We start from the raw sequence: 18,428 nt of genomic DNA, 5'->3' as shown, positions 1-18,428 counted from the left end.
GCCGCGCCCTAAAGACATGGCTTTTTCAACAAGCGGGTCTGGCCTAGGGAATTTTAGTGGGGTTTTTAAGGGTAATTTTAAAGGTAATTTTAACGATTGGCCTTTTCAAATATTTTCTTTTAATTTGGTTTTAATGGATATTTATTGTATTGTGGTTTTATAAGGCTGTTAGCCGCCCTGAGTCCGCTGAGGAGAAGGGCGGGGTACAAATTAAATTATTATTATTATTAATTATTATAAATGTGACTGAATTTAAGAAAAGCATATAAAAATGCTTTGAATCAGAGTTAAGGGATTAGATCAGTGATGGTGAACCTTTTAGAGACTGAGTGCCCAAACTGCAACCCAAAACCCACTTATACATCATCGAGTGCCGGGTGGGTGTGGCCCATTGTCTGGGTGTGGCCAATTGGGTGGGCGTGGCTGCGGTGGTAATGGCAGACTGGGAGGGACTAAAAAGTTCAATCAATCAATTTCAACTTTGCAAGATCTTTTTTTTCCTGCAAGAAGTTGAAATTGACTGATTGAAACTTTTTTTTTTTGCACACGGCGGCAGAGGCCTAAAGCGAAAAGGTTTTATAAAACCCAGCTGAAGGCCTAGGTCTGGGCCGATGGTGCGCGTGCCCACAGAGAGGGCTCTGAGTGCCGCCTCTGGCACCTGTGCAATAGGTTCGCCACCACTGGATTAGATGACTAGATCTATTGAATGGAATGTCTAAAGATTAAATATATTTTAACTATGATTAAAAAGAATAAGAAATTTGAGGAATTAAATACATATTAACCTAAAAGGGATATATGTTCTAAGTAGTATGTTATTTCTTATGTTCCGTTGCTCTTGCTTTCTTTTCTTCTTTTTTATTTTTTATTTCTTTTTCGTTTTTCTTTTTTTCTCCTCTCTTTTTACTCTTTTATCTGTTACTTAAAAAATGTAAAAATGTGAGATGGCTTATATGGAAAAAATAGAATTAAATCTATCAATGTAAATGTAACTAATCATTAAGAAAACCTTTACTAGTAAGAATATTTAAAATTTGGTGGGAGAAATAAACTAAAATAAGGATTGTAACAGGATTGATGATAAGGCAACCCAAATGACTAAAAAGAAATGAAATATACTAATATGATGATTATTTTTTAAGAATATTGGAAAAAGTATATACAGTACTTAATTGTCATTTATTAAAACAACAAAATTGTATTAACTCAATGTTTGCAGAAAAGGATGTTTTGGGGAAAGAGGAAATCAACTAAAATTAATATATGGAATACAGATTATAGAAATCAATTGTGAAGGAGTGTTTTTACAAATGTAACCCAGACAACACACTGTTTACCAATTATTGAATGACTTATGCATTGTTAAAAAATTAATAAAATATATTATAAAAAAGGAACTTTGGGAGGAAGTGATCATGCAATATTGGAATTCAACATTATGGAAGCACAAGCAATAGAACACAGTCAAACTAGAGTCTCGGACTTCAAGAGAGCTAATTTCAATAAACTTAGAGAGTTAAGTTAAGATAGGCAAGAAAATGGTAAGTGACTAGCATAGACGAGTTCAAATCGCCAGGACCAGATGGATTACACTCTAAGGTTCTCAAGGAACTGGCAGATGTGATCTCAGAACTGCTGAACTATATTTTTGAAAGATCCTGGAGCACTAGGGAACTACCAGAGGACTGGAAAAGAGCTGATGTAGTTCCCCTCTTCAAAAAAAGGGAAAAAATAAAAATAGATCTAGGAAACTTCAGACCTATCAGCCTGACCTCAATACCTGGGAAGATCCTGGAAAAGATAATCAAACACGAATCAGCGAACACCTAGAGACAAACAAAGTCATTTCTAAAAGCCAACATGGGTTTGTCAAAAACAGATCATGCCAGACAAATCTTATTGCATTCTTTGACCAAGTGACAAAATTAGTGGATCAGAGGAATGCTGTGGATATAATTTACTTGGACTTCAATAAGGATTTGATAAAGTAGATCACAACCTATTACTTGACAAAAAAGAAAGAAAAATGTGGGTTAGACAGCATCACCACCAGGTGGATCCATAGCTGNTGATGATGATGATGATGATGATGATGATGATGATGATGATGATGTCACCCCTTGTCCTTCTCTTCATTAAACATCATGGTGATCAAAACTGGATGCAGTAGAGATCCCACACACTTTATGGATGTTTTGTAGTGTTTCTAGCAGTACTACCCAGTTCTGTATTAGCTTTGTTCCCTATTCCATCCATCTGGTAAACTCACAAGATTTGTTTTTCTCACCATGCAGATGTATACATAATCTGAACTAGACTGTGTTGTTTCTCTGTGTCATATAACGTATGTGGGCATATGCATGATTCTGTATTTATTTATTTTTATCATATTTATGAAGAGTATATTGGAGGTGGTAACCCTCTGACAACTGTATGCATCAAAATTTCATTTTAATATATACCATTTAGTGTACATTCAAAGTGACAATAAAGTTATTATTCTGTTCTGTTCTGTTCTGTTCTGTTCTTTTCTGTTCCGTTCCGTTCCGTTCTGTTCTGTTCTATTCTATATTCCAGAGGTCTGGGTTCCCTCTGCCAGCAAAAGTGTCCTAGGTTTAGTATCCTTGAAATCCATTGACTCTTATCCGGTGCCAATTTGCCTTTTCCATTACTAAATCAGATTCAACTATAGGTGGTGGGAATTAAACTCACAATGTGTTTGAACTCTATCCTGGCTCCTAGTTTCTTATGCCTGATATGACAGTGTTGACCAAGATAGTGGAATTTTGCATGTGACAGATGATCCTATAATTTCAGCCCTATTTATGTGTCCCTGGTGAGCTAAGATAGACAGTCTATTACTTTGGCTTGATTTTGGGGCATGGAAATGCCAAGTGGCTATCTTATTTTCTAATAAGGTCTCTTGTCAGTTTGTGGTTAATTGACAGTTTCTTGCAAGTATATTGTGGTTAGCTCATTTCCCTTTCAAGCCATTGGCAATATCTTGTCCGTTACTTTCCACATTCAACATGTCAGCCAAGGTAATCCTCCTTTCTTACACCACAATCTGAGATTCAGTTGGAGGAATAAATCATCATAGTAAGGATCTGGCCACATTTTTGGGATTAATAGTTTCCATATTTATTCTGATAATATTCAGAATTCTCCCCCCAAATCTGACCAATTTGGAATATTAAACTTTTCTTGTCTTGAGGAGGACAACAGGAGGTGATAATGGTTTTGGAAAATAAGTGAGATTAGAAGAGAAACAGTATCATCTAACCCGGGGGTGTCAAACTCGCAACAACACATGATGTGTCGCAACGTATCGTGACTTTTTTTCCATTGCCTGCAATGGGGTGGGCACGGTTTCACTACGATGAATCTGGCCTGTGTGCCGGCAGTTTGACACCCCTGATCTAACTTGAGAAAAAGCTGACTGAAGGCAGAGAGGAAAAGGATAAGTCCATAACACCTGTGGACAGAGTGGAAAGGGGTAAACTTTCAAGGTGGGGTGTAGAGGAAAAGATTTTTAAAAAATCACAGAAAAAGAGATGGACACTTAAAACAAGGAAGATAGTGATGAATTTTTCAAGACTGAGGGGACACAACCCAGCATTCCTGTGATAGGAAGAATAGTATTCCAGACTTCCTTAGGACAAAAAAAAAGAATATTGGTGATAGGAGATTCAATTCTTTGGGGAACAGAAACTATAGTCTGCAGACTGAACAGTCAATCTAAGGAGGTATGTTGTCTCCCTGCAGCAAAAATTAAAGATGTAACTGAGAAATTTACTAAAATAATCAACTCCATGGGTTACTACCCCTTTCTTCTCCTACACATGGGGACCAGTGATATAACAATGAATCTAAAAACAATACAAGAGATTACAAACAGCTAGGGAAGAAAGTTAAATAATTAAAGAAAAAACAAGTGGTGTTTTCATGTATGCTCTCAACAAAAGGTAAACATCCAATGAGGGAGCAAAGGATTTTAGAAACAAAGCATTGGCTTAAAAATGGTGTCACCATGAGAACTTTGGTTTTCTATACCATGGTCTGCATTACCTACATGAAGAGCTACTGGGAAGAGATGAAGTGAATCTCACAAGAACTAGAAAGAATATATTCAGAAAACAACTGGCTCATTTTATTAGAAGGGCTTTAAACTAAAATTGAGTTGGGAGGGGAGGGCAATCGGAACAGAACAGAATAACAGAGTTGGAAGGGACCTTGGAGGTCTTCTAGTCCAACCCTCCACTGAGGCAGGAAGCCCTTTACCATTTCAGACAAATGGCTGTCCTGTCTCTTCTTGCAAACTTCCAGCGTTGGAACATTCACAGCTTCTGGAGGAAGATTGTTCCACTGATTAATTGTCTGAACTGTCAGGAAATTTCTCCTTAGTTCTAGTTTGCTTCTCTCCTTGATTAGTTTCAATTCATTGCTTCTTGTCCTGCCTTCAGGTTCTTTGGAGAATACCTTGACTCCTTCTTTTTTGTGGCAGCCACTGAGATATTGGAACACTGTTATCATGTCACCCCTTGTCCTTCTCTTCGTTAAACTAGACATACCCAATTCCAGCAACCAGTCCTTATATGTTTTAGCCTCTAATCCCCTAATCATCTTTGTTGCTCTTCTCTGTACTCTTTCTAGAGCCTCAACATCTTTTTTTATATCATGGTGATCAAAACTGGATGCAGTAGAGATCCCACACACTTTATGGTCTGTTTCATCCTTCTGGGAGGATGTTTTGAAGTATTTCTAGCAGGACTACCCAGTTCTCTAATAGCTTTGTTCCCTGTTCCATCCGTCTGGTAAACTCACAATATTCATTTTTCTCGCCATGCACATCTATACATAATCTGAACTAGACTGTGTTGTTTCTCTGTGTCATATAACATATGGGGGTATATGCATGATTCTGCATTTATTTATTTTTATCATATTTATGAAGAACACATTGGAGGTGGTAACCCTCTGAGAACTGTATGCAACAAAATTTCATTTTAATATATACCATTTAGTGTACATTCAAAGTGACAATAAAGTTATTATTCTATTCTATTCTATTCTATTCTATTCTATTCTATTCTATTCTATTCTATTATTCTATTCTATTCTATTCTATTCTATTCTATTCTATTCTACTCTACATTCGCTGGGGTCCCTCTGCCACCAAAAGTGTCCTAGGTCTAGTATCCTTGAAATCCATTGATTCTTATCTGGTGCCAATTTGCCTTTTCCATTAGTAAATCAGATTCTAGTATAGGTGGTGGGAATTAAGCTCACAATGTTTTTGACCTCTATCCTGGCTCCTAGTTTCTTATGCCTGATACGACGGTGTTGACCAAGATAGTGGAATTTTGCATGTGACAGATGATCCTATAATTTCAGCCCTATTTATGTGTCCCTGGTAAGCTGAGATATACAGACTATTACTTTGGCTTGATTTTGAGGCATGGAAATGCCAAGTGGCTATCTTATTTTCTAATAAGGTCTCTTGTCAGTTTGTGGTTAGTTGACAGTTTCTTGCAAGTATATTGTGGTTAGCTCATTTCCCTTTCAAGCCATTGGCAATATCTTGTCCGTTACTTTCCACATTCAACATGTCAGCCAAGGTAATCCTCCTTTCTTACACCACAATCTGAGATTCAGTTGGAGGAATAAATCATCATAGTAAGGATCTGGCCTCATTTTGGGGATTAATAGTTTCCATATTTATTCTGATAATATTCACAATTCTCCCCCAAAATCTGACCAATTTGGAATATTAAACTTTTCTTATCTTGAGGAGGACAACAGGAGGTGATAATGGTTTTGGAAAATAAGTGAGATTAGAAGAGAAACAGTATCATCTAACCCAGGGGTGTCAAACTCGCAACAACATGTGACGTGTCACGACCTATCGCAACTTTTTTTCCATTGCTGGCAATGGGGTGGCCGCGGTTTCAGTATGATGAATCTGGCCTGTGGGCCGGCAGTTTGACACCCCTGATCTAACCTGAGAAAAAGCTGACTGAAGGCAGAGAGGAAAAGGATAAGTCCATAACACCTGTGGACAGAGTGGAAAGGGGTAAACTTTCAAGGTTGGGGTGTAGAGGGAAATTTTTTAAAAAAAAATCATGGAAAAAGAGATGGACACTTAAAACAAGGAAGATAGTGATAAATTCTTTCAGACTGAGGAGACACAACCCAGCATTCCTGTGATAGGAAGAATAGTGTTATGTTTCGGGATCAGTGAGGCATTAACGAGGTGATTGGTGCAACAACAACTAGCTGCTGCAACAACTTAGCACTAGCTGCTGCTTAACCTCTATTTATACAGATCACCGCTAGGTGGGGGCCAATAGGATTACAGCATTATTTCCCGCTTAAACACAAGCTAATTAGTCTGAAGAAAGTCTGGGTTTTTGAACGGACGCAGCCACAACCCAGCATTCCTGTGATAGGAAGAATAGTATTCCAGACTTCCTTAGGACAAAAAAAAGAAAAGAATATTGGTGATAGGAGATTCAATTCTTTGGGGAACAGAAACTATAGTCTGCAGACTGAACAGTCAATCTAAGGAAGTATGTTGTCTCCCTGCAGCAAAAATCAAAGATGTAACTGAGAAACCTACTAAAATAATCAACTCCATGGATTACTACCCCTTTCTTCTCCTACACATGGAGACCAATAATATAACAATGAATCTAAAAATAATACAAGAGATTACAAACAGGGAAGAAAGTTAAAAAATTAAAGAAAAAACAAGTGGTGTTTTCATCTATACTTCCAACAAAAGGCCAACATCCAATGAGGGAGCAAAGGATTTTAGAAACAAAGCACTGGCTTAAAAATGGTGTCACCATGAGAACTGCTGGCTCATATTTAAGTGTTTGTCCACTAGGACTCCAAGATTCCTCTCAAAGTTACTACTGTTGAGCAAAGTACCACTATACTGTACCTGTGCATTTGGTTTTTCTTGCCTACATGTAGAACCTTACTTTTTTCAACATTGAATTTCATTTTGATAGATAGCACCAATGTTCAAGTCTGTCAAGATCCTTCTGTATCTTAAGCCTATCTTCTGGAGTATTGGCTATTCCTGCCAGTTTGGTTTCATTTGCAAATTTGATGAATTTCCCATCTATCCCCTCGTTCAAATCTTTGATGAAGATGTTGAAGAGCACTGGGCCCAGAACAGAGCCCTGGGGCACCTCACTTCCCTTCATGTAGATGCAGTTCCATTGAGGACCACATGTTGAGTACAGCTGGTCAGCTAGCTATGAATCCATCTGGTGGTGATGCTGTCTAGCCCACATTTCTCTATCTTATCAATTAGTAGGTTGTGGTCTACTTTATCAATCTTCAAGACTTTAGAAGCTGATTCCAAGCAAAAAGAACTAGATAACCAATCATATAAGGAGATAGGGAATAAAGGGAAAGAAGAAAAGAAGGAAAAACACAGTGACGTAGAGAGTGGTGGTAAGCATGGAAAACCCACATACAAAGTAGGACATATAAGAAACATACCCAAGATCCATAAAGGACTCAAATGCCTATACACGAATGCTCAACGTCATATTGGAATTCAATATAATGTAAACACAACCAATAAAACATACTACAGCCAGTGTCTTTAACTTTAAAATACTTTAAACTCAAAGACAAACAAATACTAGTTTGTGAAGGTAAATATGATATAGTTGCCATTACTGAAACATGGTGGGATGAAATTCATGACTGGAATATACTGATAGAAGGATACAAATTATTCAAAAGAAACAGTCCTAACAAAAGAGGTGGAGTTGCATTATATACAGTATAAAAGATTACTACATCTCTACAGAAATCCACAAAACAAAGGATGAAAACTTCCTTGAATCTGCATGGTTCAATATAAAAGGAAAAAAGAATGACACTGCTATGGGCATATACTACAGGCCACCCAACCAAGCAGAAGAAATAGATGAACTCTTTGCTAATCAATTAACAAATGTATGTAAGAAATATACCACAGTAGTAATGGGAGACTTTAACTACCCTGATATCAACTGGGAAACAAACTGTAGCAAGTGGGAGATCAAACAGATTCCTAACCAATGTAGCTGACAACTTGGTCATCCAAAAAGTAGAGAAGGAGACTAGAGGAAAAGCTATTCTAGACCTAATACTTACTAATAAAGAAGTGATAGAGGGAGATGAAATTGCCACAAAGATCTGTCTGATAAACTAAAAGACAAAAAGGACAAGTACAAAAAATGGAAAGAGGGACACATAACTAAGGCAGAATACTAGAATACTGTATAGTGCTCATCTTTTTCAAGAGACATTTCTGAGGCTAATGAAGGGATCAGAAAGATGCCGTAAAATGGTTGAATAGATGGAGATGCCAAACCCCTTTAATCAACTCAGGAGTCATTTCTGGATTATAGGTTATTTAGAAAACTTAAATAAACAACATGTCATGGTTCCGACAGACAGAGACAAATAAAGCAGAACTGCTTTTTTTCATTGTTTTATCTATTCCTTAAGAAATGTAAAAGTGTGAGATGGTTCATATGGGAAAAATAGATTAAATTTTTAAATGTAATTATTTTTTGAGAAAATCTGAACCAGTAAGAATACCTAGAATTTGGTGGGAGAAACAAATTAAAATAAGGATTATAACAGGATCTATGATAAGGCAACCAGAATGATTGGATAGAAAAGAAATATTATATTGATGAGATTATTATTTTTAGGAATATTGGGGAAAATATATATTTAATTGTTATCTATCAAAACAATAAGAATTGTATTCGCTCAATATTTGCAAAAGAGGATATTTTGGGAAAAGAAAAAATCAACAAAAAACATTATGTGGATTATGAATTATGGAAATTATTAGTGATTGTTTCACAAATGTAAACCCAGACAACACACTGTTCACCAATTACTAAGTGTTTTATGTTTAAAAAAATCAATAAAATATATTACAAAAAAAAAAAAGAATGGTGGGAAGATTAGGTTACGGGGTAAAAATGAAGGGAACATGGAGGATATTTACTTTTTCACCAAGAACATGAAAACCTGGAACCCAGTGCATCCTTGGGATTAAAATACACAAAAAGTACTTCCTCAGTCCCAAAACTTCTTATCCTTAATTCAAACAGTGCATTGCATAACAACTGAGACAGCAATGTCACCTCTGTCAACCTGAGTTGGAGGAAGTCCATTCTTCATTTCCTCCTCATCTAAAAAGAAGCTTCCTGTTACAACACCCACAAATGTTAACAAAATGGAAAACAAAGACTATAAATTATTTGTTTCTGCAACCTGGAAGGCCTGCAGTGTGGTATATGAAAAAAGGCACTAAAACAACCAATGTGGGATGATTAAGTAATCTACCTCAGGTTTAGAATTATTCATCATTTCTATCTAATTCCTTTCTATTGTTGTAAAATTAATGTGCAGATTGATTTTATACTAGAAATGTGTATCTTTAACTTGTTGAGACAAAACGGAGATGATATTTGAACATGTTGCCATCTACAGGTTGCAGCTAATATTGGTACTATGGAGAATACATCTTTTCCAAACAGGTCATTGGTGCCAAGGTGTACAACAACATCAACATAACAATCCTTACTAGCTTTCTTGAATATCTTAATAGTGCACCTTTTTTCTCTGCTGGCAGCAGCACCAGGCAGACACCTCGCCTCTTTCAAAACCTCCACATTCTTTCCTAAGTTGACATCACTTACAGTTGAATCACCAACCAGAAGGTGGCTTCTCTTTTTATACAGTCTATTAGCTTGGCATGGCTTTGGGGCATGGATATATCACCAAGTGGCCTATTTTTCTAATTAGGACTCATATCAATTTGTGGTTAAGTGAGAGTTACTTGGAACTATAATGTAGTTAGCTCATTTTACATTCAAGCATTTAGCACTATCCTGTATATTACTTTCCACATTCAATGTCTCAACCAAGACAATCTCCTACATCATAATATGAGATCCATTTTTTAAAAAGCAATCAACACAATAAGGATAGGGCAACAGTTTTGTGTTTAATACTTCCAAAATTTAATATTTAATTATTTACTCTTGTAATAATATTCAAAATTCCCCCAATTCTGTCCTGCTGCCTATTTTTTCCAAATGATATAACTAGTTGTGAAACCTGCAGAAGGAGATACGCATTTTGGAACTTAAGAAAGATTAGAGGAGAAACAGGGTCATGTGACCTGGGGAAAAGCTGACTGAAAAGAGGGATAAAATGAACTGTTAGATGCCTTTCAGTAGGGGCTGGAACCTAAGCCTGTGAAGGAAGTGTATGTGGTTGTTATTGTGGAATTCTTCACTTGTGACTTAGGTGGTTGGGGGGAGCTTTCCTTGTCCTATTATATCCCTTAAGGACATTTAGTACTACCAAATCTAGTATAAGTTAGTACTTATGTAAGGGTTAAGAATTCAAGGCACAGTGTTGTAGTTATTTGCAAAGTGATTCTTAAAAGTACTTCTTTTACAAACTGTAAACTTTTCTTTCTTTAAAATACAGAAAAATGATTGTAACATCACAGTTTAGTGGAATCTACTCTGCAGTGGATATATTGTCTTCTTTTAAAACTTGTGCATTGGAGGTCACCAAGATGGTATTCTGCAGATAAATAAAGAAGAATTGAAAAATGAAATTTGATAAAGTAACTTTAATTATAATAGAGAAATAACTATTTCCATTGCAATCAAAACATTTATTTTCTGCATTTTACTTTATTCATTTAAAATATGTATATAACAACAAGCTGCAGCTATTTGAAAAGGAAGGAAGGAAGGAAGGAAGGAAGGAAGGAAGGAAGGAAGGAAGGAAGGAAGGAAGGAAGGAAGGAAGGAAGGACCTTTAAACAGGAAGAGGCAGAGGTTTTATAATGGCAACAAAACATATCATGCTGTTCTCATCTCTTCATCAAGAGACATTGCTCAGGCTGATAAAGAGATCTGAAAGATGCTGTAAAATCACTGAATATATGGAGATGCCAAATCTCTTTCATCAACTGGGGAGCCAGTTATGGATTATAAGTTATTTATAAAATTTAAATAAACAACAATTCAGAAGTGGCTTCACAAGTATCTCTATTTCTAGCTACCCAACTAGTTTGAAGAGTAAACATGTTGAAGGAGAGGTTGCCAAAGATGCAGCCAATTGATATAATAAAGAAAATCCTCTGTCAACCAGAGTTGGAGGAACTCTATTTGTAAATGGATGGCTGAAGAATATATAATAAGAGTCAAGGACCAGCTGCTATTGGGAAGTTTAATGAAATCTAACAATGCCACCAAATTTGGTTTCAACATGACTGCTCTGAGGTTTCAAATGCTTCCTCCCAAGCAGGGTGAATCAGAGGCCTCCAAGGTGAAAACGTTATTCCCCAGAGAAGGAAAGGAAAGAACATGCAGAAGATTAGGCTACAGGGCAAAAATGAAGAAAAGATGGAGAATATTTACTTTTTCACCAAGAACATGACAGCCTGGAACCCAGTGCGTCCTTGGAAGGAAAGTACACATGAAGTCCTTCCTGAGCCCCAGAATTCCTTATTCTTAATTCAAGCAGTGCATTGCACTACAACTGAGACAGTAATGTCACCTTTGTCAACCAGGGTTGGAGGAATTCTAGTTAAAAATGGATGGCAGCAGCCAACAATATCTTCACAGATATTGTTCAACACCTTCTACATAGAATTCCTAATTCTATCTTCCTTTAGAAGACTACCGTAATTCAATCCATTGACTTTGTTGGGCTTTCAACTGTATACTCCACTTAAATCTATGCTAAATAAATGTAAAGGAAGATGGCGGAAAGTCTTGGCCTGTTGCTAACCTTGGCTAAATATGGCTTGGTGATTTATGGTTCAGCAGCTAATATGAACACAGCCACTTAGCTTTCACTCTTCAGCAATATAGTCTGTTCTTCATTTTGTTCTTGCTTGGGTACCACTTCCCTGATACAATATCTACAAACTTTAATGAAATGAATAAAATTGTAATTTACTCCAAACTGAGAGGCCTGCAATGTGCTGTATAAAAAAAAGTGCTTACAATAACCAATGGGGGTGGATTAGGTAATCCACCTCAGTTTTAGTTCCTTCAGTTCCTCCAGCAGACTCGACAACTGATATTTAACTTAAGGTTAGGGTTAGGGTTAGGATTCCTGATTCCAGCCATTGGCTTTAATTGAAATTTAATTGAAATTGAATCCAAATTCAGGATCCCTATAGTCCTTAGATCAGATGGCTCATCATACATACAAGTGGCTACACAATTATCTATATTTTTATTTACCCAACCAGTTTCCAGAGCACACAGTTTGTAGGAGATGTTGCCCCCCCAAAAAAACCCAACCAAATGATATAGAAAAGAAGAAACTCTGTCAACCTTGGTTGGAAGGACCCTAGTTGTAAATGGATGGTTGGAGAACTGAAAATAAGAGTCAAGGACCAGCAACTATAGGATGTTTAGTAAACTCTAACAACACCAACAAATTAGGTTTCAAGATGGCTGCTCTGGATTTAGGTAGTTCATCTCAAGCAAGAGGAATTAAAGGCCTCCTTTAATGGTGAAGGCAATATCTGTATTCATCAGAGAAAGGAAGGAATGTGTGCTGGACCAGTATGTATGTAACCATCTGGCCAGAGCATATATAAGTAGCATTTAAGGGGTTGATAATGCAGACCATGGTCTAGGAATTCGATGTTCTCTTGGCAGTACCAATCCTTAAGCCTTAAGCTAATGGTTCATTTCTAAAAATCCTTTGTTCCCTCATTGGATGTTGACCTTTTGTTGCAAATAAAGATGAAAAACCACTTGTGTTCCTAATTTCTTAAATTTCTTGCTTTGCTACTCGTAATCTCTTGATATTGTTTTCAGGTTCATTGTTGTGTTGTTCATTCCACATGAAGGAAAAGAAAGGAATAGTAATCCATGGGCTTGATTATTTTAGTAAGGTTCTCATCCACATCTTTGATTTTTGCTCCAAGGAGACAACATACCTGATATACAGTACATAGATCTATAGTTTCCTGGATCCAATTTTTTCCCCTTTTTTGAAGATGGAAACAACATCAGCCCTTACGTTAGTGAGGGATTGTGAAAAAAAAAAGGATATTCAACTGTCATGACTCTGACATAATTGCTTAGAGGCTTAGATCCCTATAGGACTGCTGGTTCTTTTACATTTGTCAGGGCTAGAATGCCACACATCCCATCAGTAAAATAATGCCATCAAGGTACCCAAGAGATGTGTCTTGTTTGTAGACCCTGTCTTCTAGCATAGCATTCCCCCAGACATCTGCAAGGCCCTGACACCATTATGCTTTTGGAAAACGTTGGCCTTTTCAGAAGACCATCAGATAGAGGAGTCTAGGACCTTATCTATCCCACATAACTATATTGCTGTTTCCCAGTGTAAGTTTTTCCTTACCCTACATTATGTTGTTTTACTGTTTTACTGTTTTACTGTTGAATATCTATTTCAATCTATTTCTGATTCATGGTTTTAAGGCACTTGGAGCTGCTTTGACTATTGGGGGGGTGGGCAGTAAACTGATTAAATACTTTCCCCATATGAAAGTTCTTGTATTTGGTGTTTTTTTCAAGGAAACCTGATCTCTGTTCATATCTAGAATAGGCTGAAGTTTTTTTTCAAAATAAGTTGTCCTCTAAATGGTTTTTCTCTGCCCTCTGGTGGCAGTGCTTATGAACTCATATTTGAATCGTTCTACTGTTTTCCAGTAAAACAGTAAAACACTTATTTAGATTGAGCAAACTGGGATTAACCCTTACTTGACTAGAATTTTTGTTAGCTTACATAACAAACTACAGAACATGCAATGTACCACACATTGTTTTTTTTTACTAGAGAAGAAGTACTATATCTTGGAAATGTTCCATTAAAAACATGTCATGACTGGAAAAATTAATATATTGCAGAAAAATACAAGTTTTCAAACACTTTTATTAACAAACTGATATTATTTGTAGTATCAAATTTATATGGCAAATTATAATTACAATATTATTTTTTGCATTATAAATATGAAGTAAAATCCCATTTTAAAAGACTATTTGTGGGGAGAGCTGTCTATCAGACTTGGCTATCTGTTACATTCAAAAATAAACCATTGCACTGATTTATAGCATTTGCATCACTCATAATGATTTTATTATGTAACTTATACATTTTATGTCATGTAGACAAATTTATGTTGTTAGCATAATCAGATGAATTATTATCATTTGCATAATGTTATCTCTGAAACACACATGTGCTGTTTTGGGGAGATGTGGGTTGGATATTTGATCTGTTGCATTCAAAGTCTGCTAAATAGGGATCTGTTAAATCAAGGTTGCACTGTATCTGCTTTTTTCTATTCATTGCTTTTAGTATGGTTTCACACAATAAGCAAAATCATGGTTCGTTTTAACTAGGGTTTATTAAATAGGCTGAATCCACACATAACTACAGCCCATAGCTTACCAGCCTCATACATCATGCCATACCAAAGTCAAATAAACCAAGTGATTATTTAATGCAATTTGTGGACTTCGTAAAGTTTCAATACCATAAAAACGGAAAGCAGAAAAAAATAAAATATCCATCAATTCTGAAATGATCAAAAAGTTGCTGTTGCAGAGATAAATTCAAGAATTGTGTTTTTGTGAGGTGGACTGGGAATCCTACTTTATTTTTAGGTTTATATAATAGATTTCAAACCCAGAAAAAATAGCCAACTATATGGGTGCATATGTTGGTAACCACTGTTCGTGAGAAGGAATTCAAGAATGATATAAAAAAGCATTTTGCTGGCAATTGTGTCTTCTTCTTCATAAATAGTCAAACCAAGATCGATTTATCTGGTACACGGACTTTATATGTAACTTTGATTCAATGTAAAACAATCTCTGGGCATCGATGTCAAATTCTGGCCTATGCAAAAACAAACAAACAGCTGTCTTGGAAACTTTATAATGAATCACATGTATTTCAGAGAAATATTTAATTTCTCTTGATTCAATCTGTTCAGCTAATTACTACTATGATGTTGGATGGGTGAGAAAGAGAGAGAAAGAGAGAAAATTAAATGAAAGCATTTTCTAGCAACATAGGGTAGAACATTTGCTGAATTTTATCCTAGGTGTTTGAAGGACGTTGGTATTGTCTGGCAACAGAATGCCTGGAATAAAAGATATAAAAACACCCTTAATCATGTAAAATAGAACAATGCTGATCAAATGTTCTTAGGGATATATGATATGCAATTTCTATTTAGATCATATACCAAAACCAGCTCAATTAAATACTTGCACATTTGCAACAACCAAAAAATGGGAGCTAAAAATATTGGATTTAAGAAAGAAAAAAAATTGAGGTTGTTTTTTAAAAAACAAACAAACAAAAAACAAACCTAGAACTTGTAAAGTAAAAAAACACAATTTTTCTGATTTCATATGTGCTTCGAGAAAAGTCTGGTAGAAAACATTTTTTAAAAGCATGGGAATCATCCCTTCCGTAGGATTGAAAGGGCCATAATGGTCCTTTTGTCTAAACCCTACTCAGGGTCTAGAGGTCTGGCAAAAGAAGTCAGAGGTCTGGCAGGAGACCTCTAAGAAAGCATAGTAGTAAAAACCATTTCCACAATGGTCACTTTTGAAAGAGAGGGTTTAACCATTTAGAAAACACCAGAAATTAGTGTCTGAAATAAGTCAGAAAGTATTTTTGATTGGTCTAGCAGCAATTAAGTTAAGGCTCATCTCCCACGGTTCTAGATTGTTCTGATAACAAATAATATAAAGCAAAATGATACATGAGAAAGAATTGATGATGATACCTTATTTACAGATCCTAGAACAATTATAGTAGCAACACCTTTGTCTTCCTGGACAATCATAGTCATAACGACAGCGATGTATTCCTGGGATAGTGCATTTAAATGGATTTCGTGGGCAACTCCAAGGAATCACTGAAATGGAGGGGAGGGAGTGTGGGGGGGACAGAATTGTTGTTAACCATTAGTCAAACACCAACTAATTTTGATCATTCTTTGGAATATAGTGCAGCCCTATGATGTTTTAATTGCCATGATGGCAATTAAAAACATCCACACTTTAAGAGAGGAGTTTCTTTAACATCTTTTGACTTTGATGCTTCTTCCCAGTTTGAAGCATATTAAACACACACTTATACTATCAGTGTCAGAAATGAATCATATCTGAAACCACTTGATGGAATCTATAAAAATAGACACGTACATAAGGGCCTATTGAACAGATTCCATGAAAAGAAAAAAGAGCAGAGCATCACAGAGTAGACCCTAAAAATCACATCTTGCAAAGTTTCAGGAACAGTTGGAAAAGACCCTTACTGGTCATTTGGTCTGCAAGACTCCTAATTTCAATAACTAATTTTATTAGCCTTACATATCCCAGCCATAAATTCCCTTCTGAAAGACAAATCTTAACAGAGAATTAAACCTACCAGATTGATATTGATATTAAGATACCCAATCCAGAGTCCCCAGCTTCTCTGCTTCAACAGGAAACTAGGCCCAGAGCTGTAAGAAATGTTACTGTTTATTAAAATTAAGATTACCTGGTGGGAATCTACAACTTGTGCTACATCTGAAATTACAGCAACGTAGGGTCTGAGGGCAGTCATAATCCCTCCTGCAACTATTAATTCCAGGTAAAGAGCACTGAAATGGATTTCCTGGGCAAATACCGGTTCCTGTTGAAAGGAAAAAAAAACAATGCAAAATATGCAAATACCCTTTAAAAATATTTTTTTTATTGAAATGTACTTGCCCATAGCACTTATTATGAGTAAGATCATGTATTGATTATATGAAACCTATGTTATATTTGCCTACATATACTTTATACTTAGATTCAACTTTTTTGTACCTATTCTATTTTAATAATTGCACTGTTCCTTCTTTATTACTCTTTGCCTAATCTGTAATATAAATGAATAAATTTATGTACACACCAACAGGCATTTCCTGATAAACAAACTCTCTCCTAGCTTTCTGAGTGCATGATTAAAATGTTGCAAATATTTTTTTATGGTTACCACCAGATACTATAGAATGGACATGTTTAAAACATTGCAAGTCCACAACAATCACAGAGAACTGACAGCCCATCAGAGCTTACATTTTTTTTGGCCAAAATAAAAATACTGACATATCTTATCCAGTCAGGACTTATTTTCCAGCTAGGAAAGAGACCTTCATTTATCTCACCATAAAAAGAAAAGAGAAAGAAAATAAACTGGAAAAAAAATCAGTTACTTATTGCCAGAGCATACCTCTTGGAATACTGATTCTTATTGAAACATTTTATATAATTATGCCATCTTCTCACCAAAACTGGACAGTAGGAATTAGGAGGTAAGATGAAGAAGGCATTCTCTAGAATCACTACCCCAAGCAAGACAATGTTGTAATCACTCTTGCTTGTGCAGCAATATTTGCTGCCTAAAAACCGGGCTCCTCAAGACTGCAGCAGAAAGATGCCACAGACACTGCACACTGATGTTCCATGTCATTTGATCAGCAGGAGGCGTAATTCAGTTTAATATTGCACTCCCTTCTGGAAGAGGCCTAAGTATGTTTTCCATTAGTATCAGGACAACGAAATGTTGATCTCCCCAATATGAGGAAGAAAACAAAAGAAAATATTGTATATAACACTATTTGTCACCACCCTTTACAACTATTTTTAGCTAGTCAGTTAAATTTATTTGGTAGACCTGAAGGATGATTTGCTTTAATTACAATTTGTTGCAATTATCTTCAACTTACTCTATACTGTGTTTACCATTTTGTACTGTTAATCATTTTAAGCAGCCTTGGAAAGTTATAAAGCTACTTAAAATTATTTGTTGTTGTTGTTAGTTGCAAAGTGTCCGACCCATCTTATAAAGCTAGTTAAATAAACTGGTGTAAGTTTAAGCCCATTAAATATGGAGTAGATTTGATTTTAGTTTTAAATAGAGTTAACAATGGGTCTTGGCTTCCCGCAAACTGCTTTGCAGATTTCTTTCTCAAACAGGCTCCTCTACCAATAATTTTATATCTTACCAAACAGAACCCTGGAAGATGTGAAGGGTAATCCTGTCCAGAGGGCTAGAAGACCCACAAGAAGCAAGCCAGTTAATGTCTTCATGATGTCCTCAAAAGTCAGATGTGAACTCTCAGAAAGCAATTAGGCTTGTATTTAAACAGATGTGTGGGTAGCTTTAAGATTACACCTTTCCACATCTTCCTCATGCTTGATATAGCAACTGTATGCATAACAGCATACAGAAACCTGAAATAATTGCTTTATGCTGTCTTCGTAGATAGCATGGACTTGTGCCACACGAGGACTAGAACCAAAGGGCGTGACATCTAAAATGTTTCCATA

The 18,428-nt window shown here is 36.1% G+C and overlaps 1 protein-coding gene across 1 annotated transcript; it reads right to left on the bottom strand.

The window, feature by feature from the left end:
- Window positions 1-15,851: 15,851 nt before the first annotated feature.
- LOC107298688 (waprin-Enh1) lies at window positions 15,852-18,188 on the bottom strand. Its single transcript, XM_015828063.1, has 3 exons — window positions 18,104-18,188; window positions 16,612-16,746; window positions 15,852-15,982 (listed from the first exon to the last, which is right to left on the bottom strand). The coding sequence occupies exons 1-3, from the start codon at window positions 18,186-18,188 to the stop codon at window positions 15,852-15,854; spliced, it is 351 nt and encodes a 116-aa protein (XP_015683549.1).
- Window positions 18,189-18,428: the final 240 nt, after the last annotated feature.

The sequence above is a fragment of the Protobothrops mucrosquamatus genome, unplaced genomic scaffold, assembly GCF_001527695.2.
Source record: "Protobothrops mucrosquamatus isolate PMUCROS unplaced genomic scaffold, P.Mucros_1.0 scaffold4198, whole genome shotgun sequence".
Lineage (NCBI taxonomy): Eukaryota > Metazoa > Chordata > Lepidosauria > Squamata > Viperidae > Protobothrops > Protobothrops mucrosquamatus.
Note: the sequence above shows the minus strand (reverse complement) of the source record. Positions and strands in the feature narration are given on the sequence as shown.